This window comes from Rattus norvegicus, chromosome 3, assembly GCF_021556685.1.
Source record: "Rattus norvegicus strain SHRSP/BbbUtx chromosome 3, alternate assembly SHRSP_T2T, whole genome shotgun sequence".
NCBI lineage: Eukaryota > Metazoa > Chordata > Mammalia > Rodentia > Muridae > Rattus > Rattus norvegicus.
Genome location: NC_141536.1, coordinates 68,183,271 through 68,203,432, shown reverse-complemented (window position 1 = coordinate 68,203,432; position 20,162 = coordinate 68,183,271). Strand labels below are relative to the sequence as shown.

The 20,162-nt window shown below is 41.1% G+C and overlaps 1 protein-coding gene across 1 annotated transcript in view; it reads right to left on the bottom strand.

The window, feature by feature from the left end:
* Window positions 1–20,162, bottom strand: part of Fam171b (family with sequence similarity 171, member B) — a 55,294-nt gene that overhangs the window by 12,854 nt on the left and 22,278 nt on the right. Inside the window, 3 exon segments of the mRNA NM_001430765.1 lie at window positions 697–852; window positions 3,528–3,620; window positions 5,563–5,796. Of these exon segments, the coding sequence (NP_001417694.1) occupies window positions 697–852; window positions 3,528–3,620; window positions 5,563–5,796 (483 nt within the window).

Genomic DNA, 20,162 nt, shown 5'->3' with positions numbered 1-20,162 from the left:
TAGAAGCTTTTACTTGGCTAAGACAGTTCAAGTAGAAATTACAACAGCTTATCCACCTCTGTAAACATAACTCGGGGATCAGTGGAATAGCACACTCTCTCTGGCTTTTAAACTAACCCTTCTGATCCGCCTGGTAAGACTCCATAGAAAGGCAAACTGGAATACACGTTCAAGTCGACATTTCTAAGTGAACCATTTTTGAAGTTTTACAATAATCACAATTTTTTTTTATATTTGGCTTACTTGCTTTAGTTCAAATGAAGTTTAATGAATTAAAATAAAAAGGACATTTAGATTAATTTGACATAATGTATGCCAAAGATTCTGTATAATCATTCTTTGGGTTTTTTTTTTATTGTTTTTTGAAACAGGGTTCCTCTGTGTAGTCCTGGCTGTCCTGGAAACCACTTTGTAGACCAGGCTGGCCTTGAAGTCATAGAGATCCACCTGCCTCTACCTTTTGAGTGCTGGAATTACAATAGTGTATCACCACACCCAGATTATTAATTGTTCTTTGGAAAAAAGGAAATTGCTTACAAACAATTAAGTAGTGAATATTTCAAAAGCAACATGTATTTTGCAAAACTTAAATAAAATCAAATGTGAAATATTGTGTACCTAGACATTATTTGGTAGAAAACGTATATGCTGATGTTTCTTAGAAATATGATTATATATTTAAAAACTAAAGAATACCTGTTGAGTAAGTGATTCCAATCGCAGACAGAAAATTGTCCCCCTTTAAAAACTGTTGTAGAACCGTTAGATAGCCGGTCACGTTGCTAATGTGATGGTTGTCAGGAAGTTTAATGGAGGCTTTTGAAAACTGAACACTTGGCTGAGATTTGGCATCTGGACAAATTAACAAATGAACAAATGGAGAGAATATATGCATATTAAAAACAGCATCACGGGTCAGGACATTTTCTCTTAAAGGATGTGGCTATAATAATTTCTGAGTTTCACCGTCTCGCCTAATTACCTTAAATTTAGGACTAGCAAGCCTTTTTATATATTGACATAATGAGCACTTTTATTCCACAATAGTATCGATCTGTGAGCCACAAATGAGCCACTGATGTGCACACAGATACGTGTAAGAAACTTGCACGTGAAACAGAAGTCCTGGGGAAAGATGTCAGTGTGGTACAAATAATAAGACGTTCTGGACTGCAGAAGACTTAGTGCACAGCATGCCCATTGCGTTGTCTTCTAGATTTTAAACACCTCCAGATTACAGGTGCTTGACCCTGCTGCCCAGAATGTCTTCATGGTTTTCAGGTCTCACTTTAGGGAAACATACGTTGTCCATCCTCAGCCGGCATGGTCTATACCAAGAGTGGGGTTGATGGTGTGTGTCAGAACGGGCCAAGCCCAATTAAGCATCTTGTTCATGCTTGACAATGGTCCTGTTTCCCAGCACAACCCACGAGGGGTATGCATGCTGGGATGCAGAATGGAAGGTTTGCTTTGTCTCCCACAGGGTTCCATTGGGTAACCCAAAATGGGAGCTTGTTTGAAAATGGAAGCAATGTTCACAGGGTTGAGAAGTGGAAAGAGAGAGAACTATTTTTCAATTATCTCAACTTGAGTCCTTCTGATAAATCATGCCTGAAGTTGACCCTGCTTTGTAAAAGAAAAAAATGCTTCCTTTGGGTTTATGCTAGTTTAGGATGGGTTTCCACCAACTTCCAAATGAACTGTCCTTTAGGACATTTGTCCACAAACTGAACTGGGTAGCTATCTCCTTAAGACAGCCATTCAGCAATCTTTAAACGTCTTCCAGTGCCAGATTCCAGACATATATAGTACTTCATTTCAAAGGTACTGAACTGACTCTCTTCTGACATTTATCAATTGAGAACTCTGTGACATAATGACATTTCTATAACCAACAGGATTTAATATGTCAAGGATCAATCCCAAAATTAAAATGGAAAATTACCAGATATATTACCTTTGACCTTGGACTTTTAATAAGATTACTGTTAAATGCAGAAAAAAATCATTTAAGTTGTTATGGTGAAAATGTATTAAATTTTAAAGATTTGTATGCTGTTAAAAGAATAATGTAAGATTCGTCTCAAAATCAGTGTCTAGGATTTTGCATAAAGGGAGAAAAATAATACCTGTAAAACATTGGAGTAAAACGTCACAATTATATATTCATTACTGTCTTGTTAAGATATTTGAGGAAACAGTCTGGTATTTTCAGATCATTTAAAATACTTCCTAAAGCATTCTCTGTTGAACTACGTGACCTTTACATATGAAGATATCATAATGAAATGTACTATTTTTGTATGCCAACCTAAAAAATAAAATTTTAAACTATGTGGCCTAATCCTACTGAAGATACAATTTTCTTACAAGTAAAGTATGCATCCCGTGTAAATTATCTGCATTTCCTCAGAAATGTTTTTAATTTTTTCTGTCTTGTCCACAAAAACATTCACATATACTGAACACACATCTATTATATAAACCAAATAAAAATTAAAATAAAATAAATAAATATAAAATAAATGTTTATTTATTTTAAATAAATATAATATAAATAAATAAATATAAATGTGTTTTATGAGTGTTAAGAAGAGAAGCAGGTACTTTATGGAGAGAAGTGAGCACAAAAACATCTGCATCCAGTTTCATTAAAGCCCCAGTAGCATGAAACCAGGCCTTGCTGCAGCCATATGTCTCCTGTTGACTTTCTAATCTCAACACACAACTCCATGTCAAACTCATGAGTACCAAATGCTTTAACATCTAGGGAAAGAGGCTCTACAGCCTTACGTAGTAAGTCACTCCATGATTGATTTGACCCCAAATTCAAGTCCTAACTTGAGTACTGTTAAGTCCTCTTTACTTAATCCACCCGAAATGCATAAATTTGCTTCTAAATGTGAATTCTCACAGCAATTCTTTAGGCCGTGCCTCTCCTGATGGACTCCTTCATGAGGACTTCCTGCCTTCTGGTTATGTCCATTACGTTAGAGCTGAACACTAACTTACCAATACAAATCAAACAATAGCTGTTGTTCATCAGGGCACTATGTAACATGCACCAAAGGAGAAACACAATGGCTAAGTTTTTCCTATGCCAAGGAAAGGACACATGGAGGTAGAGGGGGCTTTTTGCACTCTTTCTTGTGGACGTTCAAGTACCAAGTACCCCAGATAAGGGCTGCCTAGGGAGACAAAGGAGGGAACAGTACACAGGGAGCCTGACGACAAACAGGTTCTGACCTTATCACTATCACACGGGCCATGAAAGTCCCACTGAGAGAGGGGACATAGAGGACCGACAGCCATGTTCACTACTTCCTCACATCCTCACACCCTATGTTTAGTCCATAGCAAAGACAATGTCTGTACACAAAAATGTAATTTTACAATAAGAAAATAACTACTTTTGATCAGCTTACTATCAATACCCAACTGGAGTTTTGCCAAGTTAAAATCAACCCTGATTCTCTCATAAAATAATCATTCTGAGAACGGCCTTAGTCAAGGAGTAGTGCACTTACCAGTTAATTTTCCAGTAATCAAAACAGTGTCTTCAAAGAGCCATATATTTGCTTGGCTTTGCGGGAACAGTGAAAGTGTAACTGAAGAATATACTGTGAAACAAGACAATGGAAGTGTTTAATGTAGGGGAAACTGAGGCAGGCATAGCTCTGTCACAGTATGTCTCAAAAGCTTTTGGTATACCCAAAGGACTCTCTGTCCTACCACAGAGACTGCTGCTCTGTTCATAATAATTCACAATTGGAAACAGCTTAGATGTCTACCAACTGATGAATGAGAAATGAAAAGGCGGTACATTTACACAATGGAATATTATTCCACTGTTAAGAAAAATGAAATCTGGGGCTGGGGATTTAGCTCAGTGGTAGAGCGCTTACCTTGGAAGCGCAAGGCCCTGGGTTTGGTCCCCAGCTCCAAAAAAAAAAAAAAAAAAAAAAGAAAGAAAGAAATATGAAATCTGAAAGTAAATTGCTGGAGGGAGCTAGATACAATCATCCCATGTGAGGTAACCCAGAGCTAGAAAGATAAATACTGTATGGTTTCTCTTACATAGGGATGCTATATTTAAAGCTTTTTATATGCATGTACTCCCATTAAAATAATCACAGAGGTTAGGTACCTAGTAAGGGTCCAAGACAGAGGACTCGACCTTCCAAGGAAAGAGAAGTAGAATGTAGTTCAGAAACATAAGGGGGAAACTAAAATAGGACCAGGTGGGGGAGGGGTGAGAGAGTGGCATACAGGAGGGACTATGAGGAGGGACACTGATTCTAAAGGCCTTTTCAAAGCCATATGGAAACATACTACTATCTCAGAAGCTATGAGAGAAGTGTAAATAGTGTAAATCATATAACGGAAAAGACAACACCCCAACTAGACATTTTATGTCACTAAGTAAATCCTTCAGCTCCAGGAATGGGTTACATCTTGTTGAGTCATTAGACAAAGAGGTCCCATAAATCCCTACCCCCAAACATTCACAGGCAGTTGCCAAGGCTACTGGTTACTGTCACATCCTAATGGTAAAAGCCCTGTTGCTGGAGACATCACATATGTATGTCATCGAACACAGAGAAATCAAGCCGATGACCACTTAGAAGCTTTGGACTACGATCCATGATGCTGGAAAGAACTCTCCACACGGGGTAATCATCAATATCACCCAGCTACAGACCCTGAGACCTACAGCAGCGACTTGTCTGCAAGACAGACTGCTATAACAGTGCATACATTACCAGACTAGCCAGCCACTTTATTGAAGTTAAAGCTCATTCCATGAAATGGAACCCAGACCTGGCATCGCTAAGTTGACCAAGAACCTGAGACTAAACAGATCATGGGTCATAAGGAAACCTACTATGATCATTCTGCTTATGGGACATAGCAATACAATGACTGCTAATGAAAAATTGCCACACCCAGAGATCAGAGCCTCCATCAACCCTCACCAAAGAAAGGTCTCACAGGAAAGAACGACCACAGGCATCCACAACTGGGCAGTGCACAAGCCTCTGTGGAGATGAAGTAAATGCCTTCTTGATAGCTATGATCCCAGGACGTTTGCCAACCTGACTTCTACCACCGAAGAGAGCTATAGTGTTAAGAAGTGGGGTTTGGGGAGTGATATGTTAAGAAAGCAACGGGTTCATCAGTGGAATCAGACTGCCTTAAAAATACCCCCCAAAGCTCTCTCTTCCACGTGAAGACAAAGCGCAAAGGTGACATCTGGAAAGAAGAGAGAAGCTGTCATCAGCAGGCGCTCAGCAGACGGTGAGCCCACGGGCATCTCGGTCTTGCTTTTCCTCGCCTCAGAACGGTATGGACTCTGTTATTTACAAGTCAACTGCCTCACTTGCAGTGCTCCGTTCTAACATCCCAAACAGACAAACAGCGTTTCTACAAACTTTCCTTTCCTTCTCTGCATAGTATGTGGATTTCCTCTAGGTGTTCTCATTTTCAGCTCCGTAGGCTTTCCTCCAGCAGAGGGGGAAGTCATTTACATTTGTGAGTGAACAGCACCCCGGAGGTACTTACTTGGCATCCTTCCAGTTTTCCAAGGCAGAGGTGTCAAGACGTAGCCATCTTTGTAAGCAATGATGGTTAAGCTGAGTCCTAATCGATAGGGTACTTTTATCAATACTGCTCCATTGCTCCTGGTTACTGTAGAATTTGTCTTGGTGTAGTTAACAAACACCTCCACAACGGCTTGACTCAGGTACTGGCGACTGATGATGTCATTTACTTGGACTTTCAGCATAAATACAGACACTGGAAAACAAACAAACAAACAAACAGAAAACTGAATAAGGTTGAACCTAAAAATGAATAGCATTTGCACATTAAAATGTCATTTCAATACTTCCAAATAACAAGACAAAACTTTTTAACGTTTAGAATGTATATATTAACTGCTACACAAAAATATATTATTCTCCCTAAATCAAAATAAACTAGAATATCTATTATTAGTAAGCACACTATTATTACTCTAATTTTGTCATTTAAAAGGAGAGCACTGAACTGCTATTGAGGAAAACACATTTTTACTTTGTCTGCTTTCAATTAGAGTTTTAACACTAATTAAACACACCCTTTCACAGCGAGCTCCTTTCTGTTGGCTAGAAGGCAAGGAATGTGTTGCTGTTTTAACTGTATGAAATATCACACAGAAATCTTTCTGAGAAAAAATATATAAATCTGATCTACCGAGGATTTCATACTAATATAAAGTGAAGACAATGAGAACTAGAACCAGCCCTACTAAACTCTTTGGTCTCATCCTCAAGTACAGATCTGTATTTTCACTGGAATTTACCCAGATGCTACCTGGCCAAAACAAAAATCAAAGACGAAAAACAAAAACAAAAACAGCAAAACAAAACAAAAAAAGGACTTGCACCATGGAGATGCTTTTGGGAGGAGTACTACAACAACATCTTTGCCAAAGACATTTTATTTTTCCCTGTAAGTGGGCTCTGCAGCCAGTCAAGATCCACTATGCCATTCCTCAGATGTGACCACAGCTCTGCACCCTTAAATCCAGCATTGGGACCCCTGGGAGAATAGCAATTGCTTTAAAGTAACAAAATGAAGTTAATACAAATATGTTTGGTCATTATCATGACAGTAGTAATTTTTTCCTACAATTGGAAAGCCACACCACACTCATTCCAGCACTTTTGTAAATACCTCCTTAAGAATTGACATTTATTTGCATAAACAAACTCAATTTTACTAGTCATCATTTTGTGAAGAAAACTTGTCAGGTACGAGAAACACTCCTACTTAATGTTAACGACGCCACATTACTACTAACCAGGCACTACCAGGCTGTTTATTCCAACTTCGTTGAACCACACCTTAAAGTGTTTTTTGGATCATTTTATATATAAACAGAGCTAATAAACAATCGCTCTGTCCTTGGGAAGGTGCAGTTCAGCAGACTGAAAAGCAGAATAGTTCTGATCCTCTCCAGAGCTCAAATACAACGCTAAATATCACACTATTGTATATCAAAGAATACATAATCATTACTGAGAACTTTAATTCCTAATACCAACTAAATAGAAAAATAAAGTACCCCTTGACCATGTATATACATGCAGACACACACACACTCAGTGTGTATAATATTACTTATATATGTTCTCAGGGGTGGCCATTTGGTATTAAATAACCAATCCATGTGCTTTTTCCTGGAGGAAGAATACTTTCTCCTATTCACAGATTCCCTGGTTGCCTTCAGTCCTTTGTGTGGGTTTGAGGCCCTCTGGAGTGATGGCTTCCAACTTAAATGGTAACTATAACTCTTGTGTGTGCAAGATATTGTCGTGAACATGACACATTGGGTTTCTATACTAAATGTACTTGAACAGAACAGTATTATTTAAAAAAAAATCTAAGTAGAGAGGACATTTAGCTGCTACCCAGTCAGCCACCAACCCACTAATATCAAACTTTAAATAGAAACAAAGACGTACAGGCTAACAGTTCTGAAACTGAGCTAGCCTAGAAAACCCTGAGCTCTAATGCATGTGATTTCAGCACAGTCCCCTCTGTGAGCTCCCTATGTTTACTGTAGCCAGAGGTCTTGTCCTTTGCTTCTAAAACACAAACATTAAATGTTACAATATGACTATGCATATGTGTTTAATTGATAGGCTACTTTGTTTTGTATAAAACAAAGTAAAGGAAGAAAGAGTAATATTAAATACCCCACCCCCCAAAAAAGGGAAAAAGAAGATAGCAAAACCTCCTTGGTAAAACCAAACGCTAAAGGGATTTCCTGTTAAACTTGATACCTGAACGTGTAAGCGAAAATATGCTTTAACTCCTCCCAGGCTATACTAATAAGACCTACAGAGGGTTTTTATTAATTCATGTGCTTCAAACATCAGTCTGAAAAATTCTCAGAGCCTTTGGATTAAAATATCGCAATGTGTGGATAAGATCCTAAAGGAAATCACGAAATAACTGAAAATCCCATTTGCTCTAAGTTGGTAGAAGGACAGAGAGTAAAACAAAGAACACTGGCTCCAGGTGACCCAGTGCTGGGCTCGACTGATAAAATGATTTAAAACAATCCTTCTCCAAGAATGTGCTACAAATTTGATCAGAAAACATACTTAGTGGGGCAAAGGTTATCAACACTAAAACACCTCCCTGGTGACAACCCCCGCAGCCACATTTTCAATCACCTAATAAGCTTAGGGGGCACAGAGGCCTGGCCAGCAAATTCTTCTCTAGTCCAACTTGGAAAAAGACTAACCAGCTTTACTCTTGTAACTCAGATTCCCTGAGTTACTCTTGTAACTCTTTGCTCCCAGGTTCCACCTAATGAAGCTGGGCTCCTAAAATATGGGCATTTTCTGATGCACACCACGCTCACGAACATGCACACTCACATGCATACACTCACACACGGAGAGAGAGACATATCACACTCACATACACTCACACTCACACAGGAAGAGGCATCACACACACACACACACACACACACACACACACACACACACACACACACACACAGGGTTCATTGCTGGAAATACATGTTATCCTGTTTGGCAAACATGAAAGGTCTCTCTTAATGTTAAGGCAAGGAAACAATCAGCTCCTAAGTCCCCCGGATACCACCTCCTTGTCCCACATCATTCCTTAGCTGTGACATTCATCACATCGACTGGAGCACCTCCCCCACCAATGCTTCAAAAGCAGTCATTGGTCAATCAGGGTCTCTTTGCCCTGACCTTGAACATGGTTTATCTCTTAGCCCAGTACAAGCTAGAACAAAAATAATTTGAAAAGACGAAAAAGAAAACGAAACAAAACCTTGACTGAAGGGCCTGAAAAGTCTGGTCAAAGCAATTCAAAAGGCTTAAGTTATAAAGAATTACCTGCCCATGACGTAAACAGGATGCTCTGACTTCTACAGGGTTGCTCACGAAGCAAGCAACACTGGCAGGCAGAAGACTCACTCCCTTCCCCACTCCAAGCAAAAGCCTTCGCCATTCCATGGAGCAGATCCCTCCTGACTAAATATATATAATTTTCTACCAACAATGCAATTGTCTCCATGATCTTTCTTCTTTTCTCCATTGTTTATTCAGCTTCCTGTAGGTATATTATTTCCTCTGTGGCTTAATTATAATCATTATGCCGTGCCCACACAATCTTCTTTTCAATATGTCACAATTGGCTTTAGAATGGTCCAATAACAAATGATTTCAACTGTGCTAGGAAACATATAATTTAAATGCTGAGGGGGGGTTACTTAAAATAAAACACATATTGATGAGCTATGTCCTGGGATTACTGATTACTACCTATCACGTGTATTAAGTTGGGTGGATCAATAAAATTCATTGAACGTTACATCGGCATAAAGAAATGTCCGTTTAAAAGAACAGTTTCCTATGCGGCAGGGGCAGGGAGCTCAGGTTCTGAAAAGGACTTTTAAAAATGCCTATAGGTATATATTAGGGTGACACTAACATCTTGGTGAGGGAGAGGGGAAGAATTACAAGCCCACTGCCTTCCGAGAGAATCTGGCAACATCTCATTGTGTCGTTTCCAATAAGTAGGTTACAACTGTGCAGACGACACCACTGAAGGTCCAGATTTCTCTGGTATAAAAACCAGCCTTCGTTTCCCCCAGTACACTGCAGGCAACTACAATGCTTTCATTTAATATACTGCTTTCTAGAAAGATAAGGCCAAAGTCTAAGCTTTTAGAAATTAGATAGTAAATACTTTAAGGAAATAAAGTCAAAAGACTTTAGGAGACTATGTCTCAGAGAAAAATAGGCAGCAGTGGAGAACACGGAAATACAGTTTTAAAACACTTGTTCTGGATAAGGACAAACGTTTACCCCCATGAATCCATTCAGCAAATGCTCAATTGCTGCTGACTTCCGTTCACACCAGCCCTGGGCTAGTAGTGGGGATGGAAACACTAATGGAGGCTTGAGAAAGTTTAGGCAGAGGGAAAAGTACATGGGAGGGGGGAAAGACTGCAGAACTGGTGCTAGTGGAAGAGAAAGCAACACTGAAACAGACAAAAGCACCTCCTTTCGGACCCAACATAAAGTTCAGTGAAATTAAGAAGTTATGTCAGAGTTGATATGGCTAACGATTCCTACAAGCAGTCGAGATACGGGTGAAATATTTACTTTGGAATTACCTCACACTGACATTTTAAACAAGGTGCACGTTGACATTTGAGTTCAAACTCTTGAGGGCCTGGCCAAGCGTTTTCTGATTTTCTCTAGGATCTGAACTTTCGGTCCCTTCCTAAGGAGCAGTTATAGTAAGAACTCCAAAGATGCCAAGTCTCTGCATCTGACCCAACTCAGACTCTAGTGGGGGCATTCAGAGGCCTTGTTTGTTCTCCATATATCACTTTAATACATTTCATATTCAGTCACAGAAATGTCTTAGTTTAGGCTGGGCACACAGTTCTCTTAAGGCATAAATAGAAAACATCTGGTTCTGGTTGAAATGTCTGTGCATTTATAACTTTGAGCAGAAACATACCAGACTTGGTTTCATTAAAGAGGATATCAATTCCCAGCCCAAGGCTAGCATCCAAAATCCTCTGCCACCGCCTTCCTCTGCAACCTACTTCCCTCTAACCCTGCCCTTCCATGATCCAGCAAACCGCAGCCTACACACCAACTCTGACCCACTGCCTGATTGCATAAAAAGCAAAAAACAAAAAACTTTTCTTGAAACTCAGTCAAGCTCATTGGTCTATGAATCTATAGCTACCTTCCCTCTACTGGCAAACTTGACAGTTGTGTCAGTGACCTATGACCTGCAAAGACTAACGTACCTACTATCTAGAATTTTACAGAAAAACTTGGCAGCATCTTCCTCTATATTGTTACATAAACAGATCATTAGTCACTATCCAAGACCAAATACACGCTACGCTGGCTGGTTTTCTGTCAACTTGACACAAACCAGAGTCATTAGAGAGGAAGGAGACTTAATTGAGAAAATGCCTCTCTAAGATCGGGCTGCAGATAAGTCTGTAGGACAAGTTCTTAATTAGTGATTGATGTGGGAGGGCCCAGTCCATTGTGATGGCACTTCCCTGAGCCCTATAAGAAAGAAGTCTATGAAAGCCATGAAGAGTAAGCCAGTAAGTAGCATCCCTCCAAGGTCTCCACATCAGTTCCTGCCTCCTGGTCTTACCCTGTTTGAGTTCCTCTCCTAACTTCCTTTGAGGAACAGTTATGCGGGAGCATAACCCAAATAAACCCTTTCCTCCTCAAGTCGCTTTGGTCACAGTGTCTTATCATAGCAATAGTAACCCTAACTAAGACAAACAACTTTTATAAAACCTCTGTGTTAGCTTTCAAACCTGAGACAGATGGCTGAGATTCCTATTGTACTGCAGACCTGGCCACTAGGTTCTCCTTATATCCCTCAACCCTTCCCCCAACCCTTCCATAAGAGTCCCCAAGCTTGGTCTCCATTGGAGGAGTTAGAGAAAGGATTGAAAGAGCTGAAGGGGTTTGCAACCCCCTAAGAACAACAATACCAACCATCCAGAGCTCCTAAGAACTAAACCACTACACAAAGACTACACATGGACAGAACCACGGCTCCAGCTGCATAGGTAGCAGAGGATGGCCTTGTTGGGCACCAATGGAAGGAGAAACCCTTGGTTCTGCCAAGGTTGGACCCCGCCCCCCAGTGTAGGGGAATGGCAGGGTTGGGAGGTGGGAAGGGATGGATGGTTGCAGAGGGAAAACACCCTTATAGAAGGGGGAGGGGGATGAGATGGGGGTTTATGTACAGGAAACCAGGAAAGGGAATAACATTTGAAATGTAAATAAAAAAAAGAAGAGTACCCAAGCTCCATCCACTGTCCACTGTGGGGACAGCGTTGTGCTCTTATGTGTTGCCATGTGAACATACACAGAATGGGAAAAGGGTGGAGCACGGAAAAAGAGAAGACGGAGAAAGGAGAGCTGCAGCGCAAGGAGGGGAATGGAGAAGACCAGGAGCGCCAAGCCCCTAGGAGGATCAGGTAGCACTAGGGTTCCATAACTGTGTCCTGAAACCATGGCCGGATTGTAACTTCAGTGCAGAGATCTGTGCCGCATCCCACGGTTACCAGTGAAGAATACATTGCTGCAATAACAACAAGAAATGGAAACTAGTATGACATCACAGGCGAGTATTTAACCTGGGAAGTTCACTACAGACTGCACAAGGGCAGAACTTCCTAAACGCAAGACAATGGACCACGGAAAACCTTTTATTATCACAGCTACAAACAAGCCACCAACATGGACGCTTTGCAAGCCTTTCTTCCAGGACCTGAGTTCAATTTCCCTATTTAATTGAAACAAGAGCTAAAAGCCTAGAAAGGGGCTGAGAACAGCAAAGAAGCTTAGGAAGAGAAAGGCCATATAATTATGCTTTCTGTAAGGCAGAGTGGAGAGGGCTTACGCAGCTTAATCTCCACAGCATTTTAAATGGACTGACATACTAACAGCCGTCTCTTAAAGGCACAACATGGCACTGAATTAAAAAAAAAAACACTCAGCAAAATAGAAAAGCTACCTTCTCATTGCTTAAGCCTCAGAATTAGATCCAAAAAATAGTATTGGCTTTGAAGAAGAAAGGGAAGGGAGAGAAGAGGGGAGGGGAGGGGAGAGGAGGGGAAGGGAGGGGAGGTAGGAAAGGAAAGGGACAAAAAAAGAGAAAAAATACCATTTAACTTGGAAACAATTTCATTTGCAATAACCTGGAAACCTGTTTATTTCACTGAAAATGTCAAATCTAAGAAATTAAGGAGATACAAAGACATAATCTTCAAAGGTGGAAAAAAATGTTATAGAACAAATAAAATACTGGCTGTTCCCTGTAGGAATAAAAGCTTGAAGTGGGTTCACCACAGCTAATGAAACAGATCATACAAAGAGTCTTTATAAGCCACAGCTAAGACACTCCATGGGGGAGCGAATGAGCGCCCTGAGCTACTGGGCTTTGACTGAGCTCCTGCTCACAGAGCCCTCTTCCTCAGTGGAAACAAATCAGCTTTACTCAAGCTCCTAACACGGTCCAAGCTCACCCCCAACCGATAATCTCTTCTACCGTACCTTCTTAAAACGCATACAATTTACTACTTGTGTTGCTGTTGTTTGTCTCCCTAACTAGAATTATAGCTCTTTGAAATTTTGGACTTTTTCATTTATTGCAATATCCTCAAACACTAATGCTTGGTTTTGAATGATTTATTTTGAATGATTAGAATGAGAGAATTAATGAGTGGGTTTCTTATTGTGGCACCACAAGGTAGGGTCACTAAGAAGCAACTAGTCATTGCAGAAAACGATACAAAGGAGACAGATAAGACTCAAGCAGAAGACTGAACGGGGAACAAATGCATTTGCTAAGTTTTGACTTTAGACCAAGGACACATTTTCTGATTCTTTACAGCTTCCTTCAGCAAACTTTTCCACAGAAAAGACACCATGGAAAGGACACAAATCACCAAAAAGGAGCAACCAGTGATACTACTTCTTAGAAAACAAACACAGCTTCCTTCCCAGCCTTGGTGTCCAACCCTGCAGCCTCGAAGATTGATACCAACAAAGAGCTGGACTGGCATTTATGAACTTGGTAATGATGATGTAATGATCACCAAGGAAGGTGTCCACATGCCCACACACCCAGAGCTGGCAAACAAGAATGTGTCCAACCTTCGACCTTTGTAACATAAAGGCCAAGCCACTTCTCAAGTCCTGAGGCTATGTGAAGGAACTTTGCCCGGGGATTGTTCTGTGGCTGTTTTACCAGAGAGGGTCTCTATTATTTTCACAATTATCTCCTTCCCTGTGCCAGAGCCATGCTGAAACTGGCTTTGGCTCAAAGGTCTGGAGAGTGAGCAACATCAAGATTCACAACGGGGAAAGCCAACAGAGGGATCTACAGAAGGAGTAATGCTGACAAGAAAGCTGAGGCTGGAGACAGACTCAGCAATAGAATCCAGTCAGAGGCTTCTTTGGTTGAGGACATGGTCGCTCACCTCAGTGGAGTTGGAAAACTGGAGAAGACTGATTTAAAACTATAATCCAAAAGAAGAAGAGGAGGAGGAAGGGGAGGGAGAGGAAGGAAGAAAAGGAAGATTAGTGGTGATGATGAACATTTATTATCAAGATTATCATATATATATATGAAAACTTCAATGAGTACACAGAAAATGTTGCTATATTTAAAAAGAGCTAGAGATATAGCAGAGTGGCAGAGCACATGTGATGCACCAGGCCTGCAATTCAATCTCCAGATCCAGGAGAAAAAATGTTACGTCACTGTACTCACTTGAGATATGGCTGTTGTACTGTGGTATGAATATCTCCCACAAATGTCTCCCACAAATGAGCTCATGAGTTTGATCACTTGGAACCCTGCTTGGGGTGCTATTTGAGACGCTAATAGGAACCTCTGCCTGGTGAAGCTGGGTCCCTCAGGGTGGTGACCTTTGAGGATTATAGCCCAGACCAGCTTCACTCTGGTTCTCTGGAACCTTTCCACCAAGTTGCAAAAGACTGCTGCCATGTACTTCTGTCCACACGGCTGTCCCTACTGCCATTCTGTCCACACAGCTGTCCCTACTGCCATGCCTCCCCCTCATGCTGGATTCTATCCACAAACTTTGAGCCCAAGTAGATCCTTCTTCACCTAAGTCACTTCTGTCGGGTGCTTTGTCACAGTGACAAGTAAGGCCACTAATAAAGCCACTTTAAAAATGAGCTTTTCTTTTCTATTTAGCATGAGCCCTCGAGATCCAAGGTGTATGTGAAACAGGTTTTTTTTGTTTGTTTGTTTTGCTTTTATAAATCAGTAATATACTAGGCTAGTGGTGCACCAGAGTCAGCTTTAATCATTTACTAATTGTAAGAAGTGTAATTAGTACCTTAATATAAATAATGCAGGTATGAACATCTGTGTTATAAAAAAAAAACTAAGAGTCATCCACCAAGGGTCTTTGAATAGCACTGATTTGCCTGCTCTGTCTTTCAAATATGTGGATGGAAATAGATATGGGAAAGAGAAAAATGCCTTCCAGGAAACCACAATTCCTCAATGTTCCCTCTCAGGAATAAAAAGTGGAAATCAGGTTAGATTCATTCACTGGGGCACAATGTCCCCTTGAGGAGCGATTAAGTGTGAATTATTTGAGTTAGATACAGAGTGCTCTAGCTTTCTTTGAAATCTAATGATGCAATCTTGAATAATCCCGGTTTGATATAACTAATGGACAAAGACCAGATAAGATGATGTATTTCCCAGGCCAATGGAAGAACTAGCCACGGACATGCATATAATTGATATTCTGAAAAGGATGGCATCTAAGGCTGAAAATATCTCCCTAAAAAAAATCCCCCACAATTTTCCCTTAAATTTTCTTAAAAGGACCGGAAATGGCAGCTCTCAAGTATCATTACTACTTTTACTTACACAACTCTAAGAGAGGATGGGGGTAGAGTGAGGTAGAACCAGTTTCTGGAGTTGGAAATTATCCATTCCTAAATTAGTGTTTATAAGGCAGAACTCCCTAGGGGAAGGTCAGGGGCCTCCATCTCCTGCCAAGAGAACTGTCCAACACAAAGAAAATGTCTTCACCGATGGTATGCAGTGCACACAATTCCCAAACACACTGACGTTTTAAAATACTAAAGTGTAAATAGTATTGATGGCAACATCAAAGGCTATGGTGAATTTGCAGAATTCATTTAGCACAATGCTTTGAGTTTGCCTAAGTGCTCCTTTTGTAAACTCCCTACTATTAATGGCCTCACAGCCCTGTGTTGAGAAGGAAGGACATGACCAGTTTCTCTCTTAAAATGCATGCAACAGTTTAGCGATCGACTATTGAAAGTGAATCGCATGGCCCAAATCAATAAATACATCAGGTGTTGCCTCTCAAACAAAAGTCCTAGAAGCTGAGATCTGGAGCCACAGCCCCCAAATAATGTGCCAAACTTAGCAAAATTGTAAAAACATTTGGAGGAGTTCCAGAAGAATGTTTTTGATCCACATAAGCAAAGCCACACTAACACAACCCATTGGGTAAACACACAAGTTTGCAGTCTCAACATTCTATCTTTTTATCACTCAATTCAATCATGTTCCTGGTGGTTCTGTAAAACTCAGCTTCTCAGTGACTGCTCTGACAGACAGCAAATATTACAGTCAAATTAACTGTGTGCTGGCCAACTTATGTCAATTTAAAACAAGGTAAAGTCATTTGGAAACAGGGGACCCCCAACCAGTCCAGCCCGCTGCCATGCCTGTAGGGCCTTTTTTGCTGCTGTGGAAATGCCCAGCTCACTGTGGTTGCCTCCAACCCTGGGTAGGTGGTCCTGAGTTGCACAAGAAGCAGCATCCATCTATGGCTTCCGCTTCAGTTCCTGTATCCAGGTTCCTGCTTTGGGTCCAGTGATGGAGTTTGGTCTGAGAGTTGTGACGGAGTATGACCTGAGAATTCTAAGACAAAATAAATCTTTTCGTCCCTAAGTTGTTTGTGATTATGATGCCTCTGACAACAATAGAAACCCTGAGAAAAAGTGTGTGCAAGAAGTGAGGGTGGCAGTGGTCGGTCTTACTACCGAGTGTGTACAGCTCTATGGTGCCTAATAGACACATCCATCTCATTACATAACTAGCAAATATGTATTGTTTTCAACTGATTAGTGTTATTGAAAATGAAGTTGTATGGACACAAAAGGAACTCATAAGCTATTCAAATGAGCTATGAATCCACAAAGTTAGAAGCCTCTGTTTATGCCACCTTCATGTCCTCTACCCATTAATCACCTACTGTATGCAAGATGAATCCTACTCACTGAAAAAGAGACAAAGAAATAGTTATCCTTAAATATGTGTGCTTACTATTTAGAGAGAATGGCATTATGGAGCAAAGTCTAGACAAAAATATTTCAGAGTTGGGCAATCTGCACAATCAATAATCAAACTTGTAGGCAAATGGATGGAACTAGAAAATATCATCCCGAATGAGGTAACCCAGACCCAAAAGAACATGCATGGTAAGTACTCCCATATCTGGATATTAGCTAAAAAGTAAATACCTAGAACACAACCTACAGACCATAAGAGGTGTAACAGACAGAAAGGCCCAAATGAGGAGGCTTCAATCCCGCTTAGAAGGGGAAAGGAAATAATCACAGGAGGCATAGAGATGGAGGGACCTGGGTGAGAGAGGGAGGGGAAAGGGGGAACAAGATCAGATGTGGACAGAGGAGAAGCCCATAGGGCCAGGAGAAGGACTGGAAATAAGCAGTCTCAGGGGATGGGAGGTAGGGGGCCCTCTAGAGAGTACCAGAGATCCCGAAGATTCGACCCTCTCAGGACTCTTTGGAGGTGACCTTAGCCAAATTGCCCAACAGTGGGGAGAGGGAATTCAAATAATCTACATCCAGTAGACAGACAGGACCCCAAGTGGAGAGACAGGGTTACTAACCCTCAGTCAAAGTATCTGACACAGAATCGTTCCTGTCTAAAAGAACTGCAGGGACAAAAATGGAGAAGAGACTAAAGGAAAGGCAGTCTAATGACCAGTCCAACCTGGATCCATCTTATGGGGCCGGGAGGGAGAGGAGGTGGGGGGGGGGTACCAAGGCCTGATACTATTATGATGGTACAAAGTGCTTACAGATGGGAGCCTGGCTGTCCTCTGAGAGGCTCTACCAGCAGCTAAGACAGAAGCAGATTCTTACATCCAACCATTGGACTGAAGTCGGGGACCCCTATAGTTGAATTAGGGGAAGGATTGAAGAAGATGAACTTAATCCTAGAAAGACTTGAGGCTCCAGGGAAGGGGGAGGCCTGGTGGAGGGAAGCACCCTCTCAGAGCAATGGAATGAGGAACTGTGGGAAGGGGGACCAAAGAGGGTCACCGACTGAAATGTAAATAAAAAACAATTGTGTGCAGCGGCAAATGACCGTAATCCCAGTACAATCAGGCCTAGTTAGTAAACTCCAAGTTCACTGGGATACTCTGTGTCAAAAAGTAAGGTTAGAACAACTGAGGAAGACACCTGATGCGACTCCACATGTGTGTACATATGCGTGCATGTGCATGCGCATGCACACAAACACAAACATGAACATATAACACGGGGAAGAATTTATACATTTGTGTAGCATGTCATCATTGCTACCTTTTCCAGAACTCTTAACTCTCCTGACTCTGGTTAAAGTCGGGTTTTACGTGAAGAAATGATGCTCCTCTTCCTTGGCTCCATTCCTGTCCATATTTATCGGAATCATTGAGATGGAAAGCAGTCAACCGGACTTTCAAAGGGTCCAAGATGTTTATAAGGTGCAAGCAAGACTGAGAACCACTGAGCCTGAATGACAGCCAGCTTTAGGGAGGTCCTCAGATCCCATGTGAAACCATCCTCTCACAGTTCACACAACAATTAAAATTAAACTTTGTAACTCTGATTTTTAAAAAAATACCCTCAGTTGTTCATTACTCCTCTGCTCTGTACTCTTGGAGGAGTGGGCACCCAGAGCAACAGAGCTATGCTGCTAAAGTAAAAGCTGGCCTGAGTCTTCCGATGGCTATCGCTAGGTTCCTGTTGGGGAAAGGGTAGGATTATCAGCTGATCCCTAATGCTTCTGGGCATTTACTTCCCATATTAAAATTACCTGATTCTCTATGATTTTTTTATTCCATTCCTTTAATTGCTTTTTAAAAATGCTATCTTTTTAGAAGACTTGGAGTTTAGAAAAACCTAAAGGAAAATACCGTTTTTCTTGTTTTAGTTCCCAGAAGTAACTTGGCTTGTACTCAGTACTTTTAAAAAGCCTCCTGGGTAATAGAAACCTACGGAGCTGAGATTGAAACATACGTGTGTGCTTGCATGAGCACGGGACAGATCAGAAAGAAACCCACTGAACTGTTCCGATGACCATCTCAACAACCTCAGGAGCCCAGGATCTGACCCACCACAGTGACGTGTTTACGGAAGGAGGAGAGACGTCAACTACTGACCAGTGCAACTGTGCTGTGTTTCTAAGGTTGTATCGTAAGCCTAAGTCCATGGTAGTCAATATTCTTTAAGACTAGCATATTATTAAAGAAAATGGAATACCCACCTACAGTATGGTTAGTGGTGTTTAGTTTCTCACATTTGCAAACAATGCTTTAATTAAAATCTGAGTACCTCTGCCAAAGCCTTCGATTACTTCCTGGGGAGTGTCGAAGGCATAGATGCTGCAAAGCTGCTTGGTATAAATTGCTAAGATGCTCTCCCGAATGAAAAAACAATTTATACTTTCAGCAGGAGCATATTCCTGTTTTACTTTACTATAGTCAATGTATCAATGTAATTGTGCATGGCTCCCAGGGGAGCTAGCGTAAGAAAGAAATGTTCAATAAAGCTTCAAAGCCAGCCTGCTTTCTGGTAACTTATCTTTTCCTCCCTACACCGTTGCCTTTGTTTTTCACGACACCCCTTTTTGTGCGCTGAGAGAACCCACCAGGAAAATTGCAGACACAAACAATAGACAGAGAACAACAAGATCTCCGCAGATGTCTTTTCCTCGCTTTGCAGTTCCATTGGTGGGTTCGTACCTTGTGCTCACAGGAAAAAATAAAGAAGAAACGGCTTAATAAGACCCATTTCCCTTTTAAAGAAGGCTCCGTGATAAGGATGGTTAAACCAATGGAGAGAAAATGGAGCTTACTTAGAAACTTCATTCAGCGTCTCTTTTAGAAATGGTTTGTAATCTCCTGTCAGCATTCCATTTAACCTGCTGAGACCGCCAGTCTGGACGAGTGGTTTGGTTTAAATGGAATGAGAGTTCCAGCTTTTCTCCAAGGCTCCAATTCTATGTTATCCAAACTGTAGAAAAAAAGTCAGGATTCTCCTGTGATTGGGCATCTGAGAGGAGTACTGGGTAGCCAAGAAAAATGCCGGTACCAGGAGAACACGGTCTGCCTAAAACCTTAGCCGAAATGAGCTCCCAGCATGAATGCCATGAGGGCCGTGGGATTCGCAGATATTGTCAGTCCTGGGAATTACAAGCATTATAACCATTCACTCATTTATTCTTTTCACCGAAAAATACGTCAAAAGATTGTA